We start from the raw sequence: 16,969 nt of genomic DNA, 5'->3' as shown, positions 1-16,969 counted from the left end.
CTGGTGAGACCCTGGAAGGCAAAGACAAGTCTCTCAGCCGCCTTTGTAACCTGCTTGGTTTGCTGAGTGTCTGGCCTATTAATACACATCAAAAGCTTGTTGAATTCAATGAAATGTTCCAGGGATTTTTGTCTGGAGTGTGGAACAAATTTCCACCTGGAAGAATGCTAAGTATTTGTTTCAGTTCCAACGCACTGAGCTGCAAGTAGCAACTACAAAACAATTAACGGTGGCCTAAACCACAGGATATTTGTGGCTTACTTAACAAGGAGTCTGGAGGTAGGCAGACTCCAAGTCACTCAGCAATTCAGCCATGTCCATCCTTCCTCTCCAGTATCCCCAGTATTCTGGTCTTTTCTCATGCTTGTCATGTCATCAGTAGTAGACGGTTGTCATTGTGCAGGCTCCATTTCCTCATGCCAGCATCACAAAGAAGAGTGAGGATGGGGGTAAAGGCTTTCTTCTCCGGAGGCTTTGTGTGTCATCCAAACGGGAAGCTCCCGCTCACGTCACTGTCCAGAACTGGATCGAGTCCTATCCCTAGCCCAGTCATTGGGGAAGGGGGATGAGATTACCATGATGCATTTAGACCAATCATGCTGCATCCAATGAAGCAGGGGCCAGCGCATACCTTTCCTGAAATCCAGGTGAAGCAGGTGTGAGGTGAGACATATGTGTTGGGCAGCAATGAATAGTGCTTACTCAAGCTGACTATACCTGATTCACAAAATGGTATTTTTGTAGACTCATGTAGTAACTCAACTTATAATGTTGTTCCTTTGAGAAAACGTGTTCTCAACACCAAAGAGAACGCTTGAGAAACATTGCAATACGTGGAATGAAATTCACCCATTTATCTTTAAAACTATAGGAATATAATTTCATCGTTCTTAGACCCATTCGAAGGTATTTTAGAATCTTTTAGTTTGAGGACCGATTATGAACATAAACTGTCAAGGTGTAGATATTTAGAAGCGATGGTTAACAGAGTTTACTATGAGAAAACCAAAAAAACTTGTGAACTTTTTGTTTGCTCATTAGTTCTTCTGTCCTCAAAAAGAGTGGGATTGCCAGCTGTTTATAAACACCATTTGGTCCCCCCAAGGATGGCTCAAGGAACTAAGTTCACAGATAGTGGCAGAATCGCCTCTCTTATCTCCAGGTCCACCGTTCATCCTGCTTAACTGCAGGAGCCTCGATCAACAAACATGGGCTGCGTGCCCATGACCTGGAAATAAATGTCCCAGGTATTTCTGTCTGGCGCTTGGAATGAATTTTCACCTGGAAGAATGCTAAGTATTTGTTTCAAGGCTGTGGCTGTGTCCCGGAGAGCCAAAGAGACCCTTTCCCGGTCTGTTGGGGCCGGCACGCGGGACCAGACAACCAAGATCCTAAGCACCTTCCAGTGTGGAGTAAGTGGGATCTCAGTGTATCAAACATCAGGGGCGCGAAAGGCCAGGGGCCTGCGTTGCGCCCGGTGCCGGCCCGGCGGCGCTCTAACCACTGCGCCCCCGATCTCGTCCCCGCCGTCGGCCTCCAGCCACAGGCGTCGCTGTGCTCTCGCGCCGGCCCGGGAGCCGCGTTCCGCAGGGAGCAAGCGCTCGCGCAGAGCAGGGGTTTCAGTTTCTGGCGCGAACTTCCGCCGTTGCGAAGTTGCAGGGCGGCTTGGCGCGATGTCTGGGGACGGCAGCGGCCGCCGGTCCGAGGGCCGGGGCCGGGGCCGCGACCCGCACCGGGATCGCACCTGCTCCCGCTCCCGATCGCGGTCCCCGCTGCCGCCCGTGTCCCGCCGCGGCGCCGCGCCCGAGCGCAGGGAGGCCCCGGAGCGCCCGAGCTTGGAGGAGACGGAGCCGTCGGATTCCGGGGACGAGATGATGGACCCGGCGAGCTTGGAGGCGGAGACCGACCATGGCCTGTGCCGCCAGATCCGCCATCAGTACCGGGCGCTCATCAACTCGGTCCAACGTAAGGCGGGGCGGCGCGGGCGCGGGCGCGGGCGCGGGGCGGCGCGGGCGCTGGGCGGCGCGGGCGGCGGCCGGGGCCAGCCCTGCGCCGCCTGGCCGCGCCTCGATTGGCTTGCGAGGCGCTCGCATATCCGTCGTGCGGATAGCGCTGCACGACCTTGGCCGGGGCGCGCAGGTCCCCGAGGAGAAGGACGGCACCGCCGGAGGCCAGGCGCGGGCGGGCGCTCGTGCGAGCCCAGATGGTCGGGAAGGGGGAGAGACGGCACGCGGAGCCTGGGCTCCTTCTCTTGCATCCAGCGGTTCCCAGCGAGCGCTCGCCCGCCCGCGGCAGCGTCGCCCGTGAACTGTCAGAAATTCAAATTCCCGGACCGCACTCCAGACCTATCCAGTCTGAAACTCTAGGTGGCCCAGGGGATCCTGTGGCTTGCAGAGTTTGAGAACCACTGTTAGCAGCGCTCCTCAGAGGCTGCAGAAGGAGTGGAGCCTTTGGGTGAAGTTTAGGGGGAGCCAAGTGGGTCCCCTTTTAAAGTTCATTCTGCTAAAGGGGTACAGTCATCTTTCTCTCGCCTGGCCGTTTTGGTTAAAGAGATAAAGCTGTTGGAAGTAATTTCCCCGGCGAGCAGGGGGCGGGGCTTGGCTGTGTTGCTGCAGCTGGTCACTTTGTCAGCCATTTGTTAGCGAATGATGAGCACCCTTCCCAAAGCTTGTATTTTTTTAAATAGAAAACCGGGAGGATATATTGAATGCCAGCGACAAGTTAACAGAGGTCCTTGAAGAGGCCAACACCCTGTTTAATGGAGGTAATTCATTATTTTATGTATGGAAGCTTTGTGTTATCATATGTTTTAGGATAATTTTCATTAGTTTTACATAAGAAGCGAATTATTGACATCAGACAACTCCCACATTTATAATAGTGCTTAACTAGTTTTGGAACCTTTTTCACTGTAGCACTACTACTACTTTTATTGTGCACTTACCATTCCCTAAGCATATAGTAAGGGCTTTACATGAAATTTGGGGAGGTGGGGGGCTGTGTCTGACAAAGCCCCCCAGGTGGTCCTGTTGCTTGTTCAAATTTGAGAACTTTCTGTGTATTATCTTTCTACTGTATTGACTGCTGTATCCCCAGAATGCATTGGTTGAATGGATGAATTAAAAAGAAAGGACTGAGCTGGACCTTGACGTCCTGTTTCTTTCCCTGTCCTCCCGACCTCCCCTCCCTCAGCTCCTTCCTCTTGGTCCACCTGTAACCCAGTAGGGGTAGCCATGTCTACAGGTGGCCCTGTTGGTCTCTAATGGGGGAAGGGGTGTGAGAAAGAGAGAGAGAAATCTCAGCACTGAACTCTAGACCTGTGTTACAGAAGGAGGAGGCGCTAAAAAATAATCTTGGTTTGAATGAAAAGCAGCAGCAGTGTTAGTGGTAAGAGCAGTCTGTCTGTCTGAAGACAGAGGACAGGTCAGAGAGGCCCCTGATGTGGGCACTGGGTCACAGAGCCCTAGGATGAGTCCCCAGACCACTTTTCCCTCCTAAGTCCATTGGGAGCGGAAAGGGAGGGTGCAGGCAGACGCGGGTGAAGAAGCCGGCAGAGCCGGCCGCTGCCCAGACACCACGATTCCTCATGTTCTTTGAAGACCAGAATGTTTATTTCTGGTCATTCGCTAGTGTGGCTGATGTTTAAATGTCACCCACTTGCACATTTTCTATCTGTACGCTTTCAAATCTGTGTCTCTCTTGCTGTGACTGCCGCCTCCTTACCATCCCCCATCTTGGTCTACTTACCATCCCCCATCTTGGTCTACCAGTTCACCTAATTTCCGCAAACCTTCCCGAAGCCAGCCTTTCCTTTTCACCCTGTGAAATCCCTCCTCCACCCTCTAGGCTTTTCTTCTCTCCCAAGCCTGGACCCCCCCAGGCTGGCTCCTCAAGGTTACTCTTGACCCCTTCGCCCCCTTATTATTATTATTCACCCAGCTTAAGAGTTGTCGATCAACAGATCGTTTCCCCCTCAGCCATTTCCACTGTGCTGGCTGGGTCACCTCTTTAAGGCAAAATTATTTACAACTGACCTGGGAGGTGGTCAGCCAGCACAGAACTCTGTATCCCCCGTAGACGTGGATCTGATGTTCTCAGTTTTAACTGTTTAGAGGCTTGGATCCATCCGTGAGAGATCTGCACTTTCCTCAGTGTGCGCTGTGACAGTGATGTGCTGGGGGGTCTAGAGCAGCCCAGGAACCCGCCCCTCTAGCTTCTGCCTCTGCCTCGTTCTCTCACTCATTGTCACTTTCGCAGTAATTCTCCTAAATTAAAACTGAGGAAAGGGACTTCGCTGGTGGCGCAGTGGTTAAGAATCTGCCTGCCAATGCAGGCGACATGGGTTCGAGCCCTGGGCCGGGAAGGTCCCACATGCTGCGGAGCAACTAAGCCCGTGTGCCACAACTACTGAGCCTGCGTTCTAAAGCCCGCGAGCCACAACTACTGAGCCCCTGTTCCACAACTACTGAAGCCTGCGCACCTAGAGCCTGCGCTCTGCAACAAGAGAAGCCACCGCAATGAGAAGCCCGCACACCACAACGAAGAGTAGCCCCTGGTCGCCACAACTAGAGAAAGCCCACGCTCAGCAGCGAAGACCCAATGCAGCCAATAAATAAATAAATAAATAAATAAATATTTTAAAAAATTGTGATAATGTTAAAAAAAAAAAAAAGAAAATGATGTATAAATACAAAGCCTGGAGTCAGTAAGTTCACCAGCCTGAGGAATGTTCGGGAAATAGTAATTCAAACGAAATGGCCTTGGGGAGTGAGCCAAGCAAAGGTATTTGTGTATTTGTCTCTTCTTGGGTGTCTTTTCCATTTGCCTTTGCCGGTGTTCCTGGAGCGCTTTTTACACACTGCCTGTTCCCTTCGGAGTCCGATTAAACCCATTCCTCTCAGCCCTGCTGTTTCCCCCAGTGGACCCTTCCCTCACCTCCCCCAACTTCCTCCTCGGTTTCCCTGCCCCATTCCCTTCTTCTGTCCTATTTAAATCTTTTTCTGCCTATAGCTTATCTTAAATCCCATGCCCTCTGTCAAACGTCTTGGGATCGTCCATCCTCAGCGGTCATGGCCCTGCTGCCCGTAGACTGTTCATTTGGTGGTGCTCGTGCTGCCAGGTAGAGGCTGCATCTCCCACTGCTGGCCCCGCACCTAATTTCACCTGAGGCTCCTTGACCACTTGCCTGTTGCTGGTTGGCAAACCCCCACGCCCAGCACGGTGCCTTACACATAGCAGGCATTCAGTTTGACTTGCATCATCAGTGCGGTGTTAACAGTGGCTGGGATGGGTTGCTGGAGCCAAAGGGAAAAGCCTGTGTTGGAGATGATGGAGGTTTTGTTAAGCTGGGGTTGTTACGAGATTGCGGTTCAGTTCCCGGGAGTAGGAAAAGTGCAGAGGGAGTTGGCTTTTAGGAAGACTGGTTAGCTTTGATTTCAGAGTTTGGTGAGCTGGGCAGGGGAACCAGTTTTTAGACGGAGATGGATGATGTTTGAGATTTTTTTGGTCCCGTGGGAAATGCGGAGTAAGTGTAGTTGGAAGTTTTGGGAAAATACCTGTGGATAATGTGTATGTTGTAATGTGTGTGTTTTCCTTCTTTTTTGAATAGTGTCCCGAGCAAGAGAAGCAGTCCTAGACGCCCACTTTCTTGTTTTGGCTTCAGATTTGGGCAAAGAGAAGGCAAAGCAGCTGCGTTCTGATCTGAACTCGTTTGATATGTTAAGATATGTTGAAACCCTAGTAAGTTCAAAGCTACAGAATCTTAATAAAAAATGCTTCATCTGTCACATATTATATAATTATCTACTTGCAAATGGTTTTCACTTCATTTTTCCTTTTTTGGGCCTCAGATTCCTCCAAAGAGATCTTACCAAATTAAACAGATGACAGTCGAGCTATGTGGTGGAATCTAGGTTGGCAGTTTAGAGCAGTTTGAAAATCTCCTAGCCTTCTAAGACTCTGGGCGCTATGTTTATTTCAAATGGCCATTTTTTTCCTCACTCAGCTGTCAGTTCATAAGTGTTCCAGCTTATTCTCAGTGACCTAGGACGTTTGTCCCAGGCTGGGCAAAAGCCCACACTGCAGATGGCAGAGTTCAGCTGGAGATGACAGGTCTGGTGGAGGGGCCATGTTTTGATTTGTCTTTGAGAATATTTCAGAACCATCTGAATATGACTGGGGTTCTGCTTTTGGTTTTTTTTTGTTGTTGTTGTTTTGTTCACCTGTCTTTGCCTCTTAATACGTTTGAATGGCTGTTACCTGAAATTTGGAAACTTTTCCTTGATGGATTTACCAAAAAAAAGCACAAGGAGACTAACTTTGTACCTTACTCTGTTGTCTTTTTTTCCTTGGTTCTACTTTGAGCCAACCTGTATCCTAGCATTTCTGCTAGGACATTGATTTTCTGACCAAATGTTTGTTAAAAGGTTATTAAAATGATTTAGTACCATGAGACCTGACCAGATAAATTATTTTGTAAAGGTATGAGGCAGACGAGGTTTTCGTTGTTTCTAAAACCTTAGATTTTTTTAAAATTTAAATTTACTCTACTTAAATTTTAAACCTTAAAATTTTCTTTTTTAACAACTTTTAAATTTTGACGTATCATGCATTTTGGAAAATGCACACTGATGTATAGCTCAATAAATAAAGTTAACTATGTATTGGGTAATCTTTTTAAAAATTACTTTTATTTATCAGGGTGAGCTTTGTACTTTAAATAACATATCAAAATAAATTCCAGAAGTCTTAAAGCAGTCCATATAAAACCTGAAATTAATAGCTGTCTAGTCTCTGGGAAGGGAAGATCTTTTCAAGTATGACACTAAATAAAAAGACTATAAAGAAAAGATTGGTAGATTTGACCAGACAAAAATTGAAATGTGCTCCTCCAAGCGTGCGGTGGTGGGACAGGGTGGCAGGAGAACGGAGTGGAGCTGACCATGCCTCTCTGATCGGGTTCTGGCAGCCTCTCTTTTCTTCAAAGTTTAACTGCCTTTAACGGGTGAAGCTCTCTGAGGGTTTTTGATTACTGTTTATATATGATACTACCATTTTAATTTGATAACCTCTAGGCATTTCATAATTTTATAGTGTAATAAAAGTGTACTTTCATAAAAGCAAATTTAATGTAATACACTTTCTGTAAGATAGCTTCAGGTAGCAGAATTATTAGACTTCCGCCAACTCTTCCCAGGAAGGCGTTTTTAAGATGACCGATTCTCTCCCTGACGCTAGGCCCCTGCTCTCTGGAAATGCTGAGATACGAGCTGAATAGAGGTCTCCAGGAGGTTGGCTGAAAAATGAAAATCCAAAGCCAGCTAAACTTCCCTGTTCTGTCTCAGAACTTTGGCTTGGGGATGTCATGTCATATTTTTATGCTAATTCAGCTTTGCTAATACTTTAAAAGTGAACTATGGGTGATCGGAAATTCCCGGTGGGCTTAGTTCTGGTCCGTCCACCCCTCAGCCTGCAGGGGGCTAGAGCAAGGTTTCTCAGGCTGGGCACGAGGGACATTTTGGGCTGGCTGAGTCTTTGTTGTGGGGGCCTGTTGTAGGATACTGAGAGCATCCTGGCTTCTGCCCACCAGCTGCCAGTAACGCTGCCCTCTCCGCCTCCCCCCAACCCAGTTGTGACAGCCAAAAATGTCTCCAGACATGAAGCCAAAAGACCCCTGCGGGGGCACGGGGGGTACAGAATCACTCTGGTGAGAACCATTGGTCTGGATCATCTCGCTTTCTTACCGAAAGGTTCTGAGTACATTGAGGAATATTTTCTGCCACAAAGAAGGTACCTTTGAAAATAGGAATTTATAATAAGAAATTTAGCCAACGTGTTAGGACAGCGAAAACAGACTTTGCCTCTGGCCTGTTGTTTAGTGATAGAGACGGTTGGGTACGGTGAATGATTGCTTGTGGCTTAACTGGGGTTTTTGTTTCCCTTCATTTTTGTAGCTGACACATATGGGTGTAAATCCGCTAGAAGCTGAAGAACTCATCCGTGGTGAAGATAGTTCTGATTTTGAATTCATAGTCTATGACTCCTGGAAAATATCAGGCAGAACAGCAGAAAACACCTTTAATAAAACCCATACATTCCACTTTCTGTAAGATTATTTTAAAAATCCGACACACCAGCCATTTGTAAACCTTAAATTGTTTTTTATTGTAGGGGCAAAAATTCTTTGGTATTGTGGAGGTGACGATCATGATGACGTTGTTTGGAGACTTTCTAAACTTTGATTTAAAAGCCCATAAAATCTTGATGTGGATGGACCCTCATCCTGCTTAATTTAAGGAGGAAAGGCCGTGGGCTGGCACCTCCTTACCAGGGCACCCTGCTGGCTCCTTAGCTTTCTTTCTTTTATTTTCTTTTTTATATTTATTTATTTACTTACTTATTTGGCTGTGCCGGGTCTTAGTTGCTCCTTTGCTTTCTGGCGTGGCAGACTTTGGGTCTGTGGCATAATGTCTGGCTTTGTTTTATCATCTTTAAAGTCCTTATCAGGTAGGAGGATGATATCTCCTATGAAAGATGTCTTAAAATTCTACCAGTATATGTAAAGTGCCATTTATTACATATAGTTTCCTGTTAGATGATCTCTGACTTATATTTGAAGACTGCTTGAGTCACTATCACATAAACTGCCTAGTTCATTTTTTGGATACAACTCTAATTTTGAAAAGCTTTTCTTTATACTCAGATGGAATTGGCTTCTGTCTTAATTTCCCAGCTCAGTCCTATGGAGAAGCTAAGAACAGCTCTTACTTGTTCTTCTGTGAGACTGCCTTTAAATACATAGTAGATAACTTCTCTGGGGTAAGCACCCAAGTGGTTTCTTCCTTAAGTGGATAGCTCCAGGGCATCTGTCTATTCTGATTACCCTTCTAAACCTTCTGAGATTGGTAGTGTCTGTTAGAAGGCTTTGGAGATGCAGATGTGGTCCGTCTGGGGCGTGGGGCCCAGCATCTGTTTTTAACAAGACTTCCCTTAACTCAAGTGCCCAGAACCGCTGTATATTACAGCAAAAAGGTCAAGCTTCCTTACTATAGGAAAAGTCCAAGCCTTTTTTGCTGCTGAGTTCTAGGCTGTGTCATAAATCCTAGGATCTAAAGATAGCCTTTTGTTGTGTGACTTAAACTTTATCTCATGATGTAGCTCAACTTGCAGCCGCAATGATTTATGTACAGCTTTGCAGCCTTGCACTTGCTGTTTGTTCCCTTGGCCTGCAGTGTCCTTTCCCCTTTTTTTCTCATCTGGTAAGGTTTACTTCTCCCACAGGCACCAGCTTGGAAGCCTCCAGTGACTTCTCTAGACAGAGGTATCAGTGTAGGATCAGTTTTCCCAACCAGACCACTCCCATGTCTGGGTAGATCTCTCTGTCCAAATGCTCTCATAGCACTTGAGTAATGCTCCACTACAGCACCACAGGATCTACCATATTATGTGGAAATGGATCTTTGTGCGTGAATATTTATCTGTCCATCTCTACTGTATACTTTGATCTCCTCAAGTGTAGGGACCACATGGGTCTAAATTCTCTGGGCCTTGGTTTCTGCATGGTACCTCTGTAGGGCTTTTTTGGAAGGTGGAGGGAATCCAAATGGGAAAGGAATCCCTTGGCCTCTGCCTGACCTGTTATCTCCTAAGACAGGTGTGTTCTGGATTCCCAGGCTGTGGGCCTCTGCCCTGGCACCCCCAGACCAAAAGGCTTTTAAATTTTAACCCCAGTGGAGCTGGTCGTTCCCTTCCCCTGATCTCTGAAGTTGGCTTTGTGAAACAGACAACAGGCTAGCTGGGAGGACCACAGGCATATTCACCGGCTTACTGTTCAGAGTAAAATACGAAGGTGTTGAGGAGGTATCTGTGATTGAGGCGAGCTCCTAAGAATTCTTTTAGACACACAGAGGGAGCAGAAAGGGTGTTACAAACCTGACACAAGAGTCTTGGTCTGATGTCACTCATACATCACTGATGCCTGGTTGTGAATTTGACTATGCCATGGGAACTGCTTTCAGTTAGTGAAATTAGTTTGTTTTAAAAACAAACAAAAGGGCTTCCCTGGTGGTGTGGTGGTTGAGAGTCCGCCTGCCGATGCAGGGGATGCGGGTTCGTGCCCCGGTCCGGGAAGATCCCACATGCCGCGGAGCGGCTGGGCCCGTGAGCCATGGCCGCTGAGCCTGTGCGTCCAGAGCCCGTGCTCCGCAGTGGGAGAGGCCACAACAGTGAGAGGCCAGTGTACCGCAAAAAACAAAAACAAACAAAACCCCAAAAAAGACATGAGAGCGTATTTTTCATTAGGTTGGGTTCAATACAAGGAGAGTGCCCTGTGCCAAAGCCACGAACCGAGCGTTCAAGAAAAGTTCGGATGATAGAAGAGCAGCAGGCAATGCCTGACGAGGTTTGTTTTTTCACATGTTGCTTTTTAACACACCTAATTTCAAATAGCCATTAATATGATATACATGTACTTTGGCCATCTTTTCTAAGCTTTAGGGTCTGGAGTCAGGTTCTGTCACTTAAAAGTAATCATTTAATGTTTGAATCATTTTTGACATGTTTAAGGCTTTAAACATTTTATCAGATTGACCACTTGTCTTAGTTTTAACTCATTTCTATAGGTTGGATTAGTTCTCCCAAACCAGGGTTTCTTAACCTCAGCACTGTCAGCATTTGGGCTGGATAATTCTTTGTTGTGAGAGGCTGTCCTGTGTATTACAGGATGTTTAGCAGCATCCTTGGCCTCTTCCCACTAGATGTTAATAGCATCCTCTCACTCCCCCTGCCCCACCCCAAGTATGACAACCAAATGTTAGCAAATGGCCCATCAGTGGGGTGGGGGAGCGGTGGTGCACAGTCACTCCCGGTTGAGAGCCACTGTTCTAAAGTGTCCCTTTTGTATTTTGCTATTTTATGTTCAACCTGAAAATGGTTGATTTGGTAATGCTACTCTTCTATTAGAAAATTAATATGAAAATGTTACTAAAACCAGAAAAATCTTTTTTAACTATTAGTTGTAAGATGGGGATAAAAACTGCTAGCAATCCCAGATAAAAGATATTTAGAGGAGTTTGGCCATGTAAGAGAGCAGAAAAGGTTAACAGGCAGACAAATAGGTCAGTCTGCTTGATAACAACTTTATATTTTCAGTTAAAAAGAATGGAAGAATCTCATCAAGAAGCAACAGAAAAAGAAGTAGAAAGAATCTTGGGATTGTTGCAAACATATTTTCAAAAAGATCGTAAGTATGATACCAAGCTCAAAAGGGAGCAACTTGTATTTATCAGGCCTGTGTCACTTTCAGTGAGAAGTTATTTTTATTCAAAAGGCATATATGTAATGTTTGAATCATTTTGATTCTTTCTTGACATACGTCTTTAATGAGGCTTCTCCTCTCTAGAAATTCCATGAGAACATTGGTGTAGTAAATTCTCATTTTTATCTTTAGAAGGTGGGATATTTTTTCTGTTACAAAATAATACATGCCATAGGAGTGAGAAAAGTAAGAAGTCAAGTACCTATTCTACCTGTCCTCACTCCCTAGAGGTTGCCACTTATAAAATGTGATGTGTATATTTTCAGATTTTCTTATGTTTATGTCATAATAAATATGCAACTAAGTAGGGGTTTTTTTTGTCGGTTTTTTGCTTTTTTCAAAGCTAATCATAATATACACATTATTCTGCAATATGACTTCTCCATGTGGACATTTTCCCATATAAATACATAAGATCCCGCTTATTCTTTTCAGTGATTCCCACTGGGTGGCTGTATCATAAATATATTTAACAAATCCTCTATTAGTGGGCAAGTTCTTTATAACATTTTACTCTTGTGTAAACTGCTGGAGTGAAAAATCTTGGCACATAACTTTGCGCACATGTGCTAATATTTCTGTAGGACAGCTTACAGATTTTTAGCAGGTACACAAGATTGCCCTCCAGCAGGGTTGTATTGATTTCCATCCCACAACAGGATGAATGCCCATTTCCTTTCTCTGGCTGACACTAGAGAGTATTGGTCTTAACTGATAAGCAAAAACAACTTTTCCTGTACTGAAGAATTTTTTTCCTCTTTTGTCTGTAGCTGATACTCCGATGTCCTTCTTTGACTTTGTGGTTGATCCACATTCTTTTGCCCGAACAGTGGAAAACATCTTTCATGTTTCTTTTATTATAAGGGTAAGATTTAAGATTATTTCTCTAATTGTTTTTATATGCTTTTAAAAGGGTAAATAATAACAGGTATAGATGGGAGCTGGCAAAGGAATTTGTACTAACCAATAAGTGTTTTAGACCCAGTGTAGCAAAACATTGACAAGTCATAGGCAGAAGGAACTAGCTAAAAACTTACATGCTTGCTTTTACATTATAGAAATTTTTTAGAGAAAGAATTGGCAAAATTTGAATATGGAACTTATAGATTAGATAACTGTATGATGTAAATGTTAAATTTCCCAAACTTGGTAGTTGTCATGTTATGTACGAGCATATTCTTGTTTTCAAGAAACATACACTGAAGTCTTAGGGAAAAGGAACAGATTGTCCATCACTCATAAAAATTAATATATATAGAGAGAAAGCAATAATGTAAATATGGCAAAAGTCAAACAATTGGTGACTCTGGGTAAAGGATTATCTGGGAGGTCTTTACAGTAGTCTTGTAACTCTTAAGTTTGAAGTAATTTCAAAATAGATGGTTTAGGAAAAAAAAAAAAGTACTCAGAAATGTACTTTGAGAATTTGCTCTAGGCTGTCTTTAGTCTTCTGTCAGGTTGCATTCCTGCACTTGTAAGATGAGTTCGATTTTCATCTTATGCAAAAATCTTGTATTGACCAAAGTATTTTTCCAGGAATGATAACAAAGGCATATTTTGTCAATGGTAAATGGTAGAATTATGCATTATAAAATGTGGATATTCAGGAGTTCCCTGGCTACCCAGTGGTTAGGACTCCACACTCTCACTGCTGAGGGGCCCGGGTTCAGTCCCTGGTGGGGGAACTAAGATCCCACAAGCCAAGTGGCACAGACAAAAAATAATAATAAAAATAAAAAGTGGAATATTCAAAAAGTATGAATCAGTCAAAGAGTCAAGATGGTTACAGTTTTATTTAAGAGCTCCTCAGGATGCGGTTGTAAAAGAGCTGATTAGAACCTGAGGGATACCCTGTGTCGAGAAAGATGTTAGAGAAGGCTTGTCCATATAAACTCCTCATTATTGTTACGGTACACTTTGATTGTCTAAGATTTAGAATTTTCTAATTGAGTAATTTTTTCATCCAGTGGTTATGGATTTTGAATCTAAATTTTAGTCTTCTCCTAAAATCACATTTGTGTTTTAGGATGGGTTTGCAAGAATAAGACTTGACCAAGACCGACTGCCAATAATAGGTAAATGATTCTATGTTCAGAAAAATTAGTTTTAGAGAAAGTGTACTTGTTACTAGAGTTTGTGAAATGTATTTTATTAAATGTAAACTAGTTTTTATTTTAGGTAACAAACTTTACAATGCTGTGTCTTCTTCAACTAACTGAAAATGCTGAAAACTTAATCATAGTTTAAAACCTATGGATTCATCTGTGTCATTGATTGAACATCTATTGCTGTGAAGACGAACAAGAAATTATATAATTTCCCTTAAATTTTAATTTAGAAAGCTTGTAATTGCAGTTATTTTTGTAGTTTCCTTCTTTCTATATTAACCCTAATGCCAGCAGCTCGAATCTTTAATTCTTTGTTGAATGATTCACACTCTCCATTACTCTTTGCCTTCTAAGGTCTCCTGTAGAGAATGAAGTTCTTTCATTGCACTTATGTCTTCCTTTAAAAGTTCTTAATTTCATGTTGGACCCATTAGGCCTTAGCTCTGTGGTTGGTTCATAGATATGCAGAGTTTTTCAAATGATTGGAATGTGTTATTCTACCACATTTTTTTTCTGAATGGAAGCAAACGGGACTACTTGCTATTGTAATAATACAGCACAGTAATGCATGAAATCCTAATAAATATGTAATATTCTAAGTATCTTGTCGATACAGGTTTCATTCCTATTATTCATTGGTTTCTGTTCAGATTACCTCTTCTGACTTGATAACTTTTGAAAACTTTGTCTTTCAAACAGAGCCTGTTAATATTAACGAAGAAAGTGGAGGAATTGACCAAAACACTCAAATTAGGAATCAGGGAATTATAGCTTTGAGTTACCGTGACTGGGAGGTAATGCTCTGCATGTTGCCTTGGGCAGTTCGTCTTCAAGAATTCCTTTGCTGTAAACCCAGTGCCCAAATGTTCTTTGTTCCCTGCCAGGAGATTGTGAAGACCTTTGAGATCTCAGAGCCTATGATTACTTCAAGTCAAAGCCGGCAGAGGCTAAGTGCTTGACACCAGCTGAAGGTAACATTTCCTATGGGAAGCTGCACGTATTTATTAAAGTTTTTTTTCACATTCTGGTGAAATTTGGATTTTGCTTCCCTCTAGTGCCCCATTTTTAGAACTGTGTGTAACTGCTGAAAAATGCAGAACAGGAGCTAGAGGTTGCAAGTTCCCTTCTTTGGATTGATTACTTTGGTGTTGTTAAGACTTGCCGTTGAAAGAGACAGAGCAGGGATTGTTCTTGGTTTGGCTTTTTTTACGCCCAAACAAATGGATAAAGTAGATAAGTGGAATATTGAATCCTGCCATCAGTTTTGTTCATTGTCCCATTAGGTTCGCTTACTTTATAGGTACAAAGTAGAAAAGGAGGATTAAGACGGAATTACCTTGGAATGATGTTGGTAATGGGCATTTCTGAAATTTGAGTTATGCTTTTGAAGTAATTCTTCATCTTTATGGAGAACATTGCTGGGAGGAAATCTTAGTAATGATCTGTACTGCACACAGCTGTGGATGGGAATCAGAAGACTGGATTCCGTTGGCTCTGCCCCTTTAAAATGTTGGGCAGGTCAATCTCACCCAGCTTTGTTTTCCTTCTCTATAAATCTATCTATGAAATGGGGGGAGGTTCTGAATTAGATAGTTGCTAAGACTTTTTTTTCTAGCTCAAATTTTCTATGATTTGGAGAATTAAAATTAGCTTTTTAGTACTTAATGTAAACGTTTTTTAAGGAAAAATAGCTTTATTTTTAAAAGAAATCAAATGTCTACTGAAACTATACACGAAACAGCATCTTTCCCTTAAGCCCTAAGCTTGATTATGTATGCTCTTTATTATATTCCAATGAGATTTTGGAATTCAATTTCAAAGACAATAACATTTATTAGTAGATATTGAAGAAAGCTACTGACTTTGAGGAAAAAAGTTCAGTAACTGTTTACCTACCCTAAGATACTCATCCCCACAATATATTGGGGATTATTTGAGCATTTAAAAATTTAACAAAATATTTATCTTTTCATTGCATCCATCAATACATTAAATTCTCTGCTACAATCCAAGTAAAATGATGGTGACCAGTGTTTCCTGATACTGTCCATGATGGACAGAGTAAAATCACAGCATAAAGAGTAGCCAAGAATTTATACTGTAAACGTTACCTGGGTTCAAACATCTTGCAACAATTAATGTAAACTCTTAACATGTGCTTCAATTAATTGAGCTTCTTTTGTTCCAAGATAATTGAAGGAAAGAGGAGAATTCATGTAAGATATATAATGTGTGTTTACTTGGGCCCTCCTCACTGAGGAGGGGCTGGCTGTTAGATTTCATGTGTGCATCTTGAATGAACTTTCGTCATTTATAAACTGTTAACCAGCTCTTTCCCCCTTCTTTTAGGACTCAAGTGGATAGCGAGGTCCAAAAAGGAAAGCGGCACATTGTATTGTACATACTGTGTGATTAAACATTCTTAAAGACAGATTGTTTTTAGTAAAGTATAGCTTTTGATAGTTAATGGGTCGTCTTTGATTAAAGGAGGTTCACTGCCATATTCACAAATAATTGTAGTTATTCTTTATTTTCTGTTCTTGGGGAGTCAAGTCAAGTCTAGTCAAGTCCACAAATATTACGTGGCACCATATGAAATTGTTGGGTTTTTTGAAGTAAAATACAGTCAAATATCAGCAATTTTATAGGATTCAGCCTGTGATTTACACACAAGAAACGACTCAGCCCTCTTTCAAGCCACGCCAGACTGCTTTGGATCCATCTTACCAGCAGTCCTCCCTTTGTACTTGAGGGCTGCTGACTGCCACAGAGAAAACCCGTACGACAGGGTGGAGAGATGCTGCTCCCGTGGGTGCAGGGCCTTCAAGTCTGTCCTTGATGTTCTCTGAGTCCTAGTTGCTCCCTTTTCCCATTCCCACACTTCTATATCCATCCTTTCTCACTCTTTCCCTCTGGTGTCAGAGGTAGAGGTGTCTCTTCTGTGGAGGCTCTGGATCTCTGCATCCTGGGATCTCTGCTGTCAGTCATTCCTTCACTGTATCTAGCACTTTCCCTTCAACCGCGCTCACCTCTCATCTTAAAAAAATTACTGTGACCCTTCTCAAGTTACTGTCCTGTCTCCTTTTAAATTAACCATCACTTGCTGCCTCCTCCTGTCAGTCCTCACGCCATGCTGTGTAGCACCTCCTTTCCCACCATCCTACCAAGGCTCTTTATTGGTGATTTCCTTTCCAAATTGTTAAATCCAATGGATAAATGCTGTGCATTTAACACTTGAAAATTTACTTTTTGAAAACTGTACATCCTTATGTCTGATGCTTTCCCTGGTTCCCCTTCCACCACCTCTCATGATTTATATCTGTATCCTGGACATTCCCTAAAATTTATCTGACTAAACTTCTCTGCAAAGCTACAGATGCACGTAACCAATGGCTTATTGGACAGCATGTGTGGGGGCTGTTTTAGACATACGTATAAAACAGCCCCCAAATTTGTTTTCCCTGTAATTGCCGTATGGGTACTTTTACTACCTTATTTTCCCAGAGAGAAACCTAGGATTTCTTTTCTCTTTTAATGCCACAGTCTC

The 16,969-nt window shown here is 43.3% G+C and overlaps 1 protein-coding gene across 2 annotated transcripts; it reads left to right on the top strand.

Annotated features, from left to right (window-relative positions):
• Positions 1 to 1,608: 1,608 nt before the first annotated feature.
• NSMCE4A (NSE4A component of SMC5/6 complex) lies at positions 1,609 to 16,062 on the top strand. 2 transcript variants are annotated; one of them, XM_022568555.3, is made up of 11 exons: positions 1,611 to 1,965; positions 2,687 to 2,764; positions 5,609 to 5,739; positions 7,953 to 8,104; positions 10,300 to 10,399; positions 11,149 to 11,239; positions 12,085 to 12,179; positions 13,341 to 13,389; positions 14,122 to 14,216; positions 14,307 to 14,393; positions 15,772 to 16,062. In XM_022568555.3, the coding sequence occupies exons 1-10, from the start codon at positions 1,674 to 1,676 to the stop codon at positions 14,379 to 14,381; spliced, it is 1,158 nt and encodes a 385-aa protein (XP_022424263.1). In that variant the 5' UTR covers positions 1,611 to 1,673; the 3' UTR covers positions 14,382 to 14,393; positions 15,772 to 16,062. The 2 variants fall into 2 exon arrangements, with proteins under 2 accessions (XP_022424265.1, XP_022424263.1); XM_022568557.3 differs by lacking the exons at positions 14,122 to 14,216; positions 14,307 to 14,393; positions 15,772 to 16,062 and adding an exon at positions 13,493 to 14,115 and having other exon boundaries at positions 1,609 to 1,965.
• The last annotated feature ends 907 nt before the right edge of the window (positions 16,063 to 16,969 follow it).

Source organism: Delphinapterus leucas, chromosome 16 (assembly GCF_059928025.1).
Source record: "Delphinapterus leucas isolate spDelLeu-1000000601 "Yukka" chromosome 16, BTC_Dleu_Yukka2, whole genome shotgun sequence".
Lineage (NCBI taxonomy): Eukaryota > Metazoa > Chordata > Mammalia > Artiodactyla > Monodontidae > Delphinapterus > Delphinapterus leucas.
This window is presented reverse-complemented; position numbering and strand designations above follow the sequence as displayed.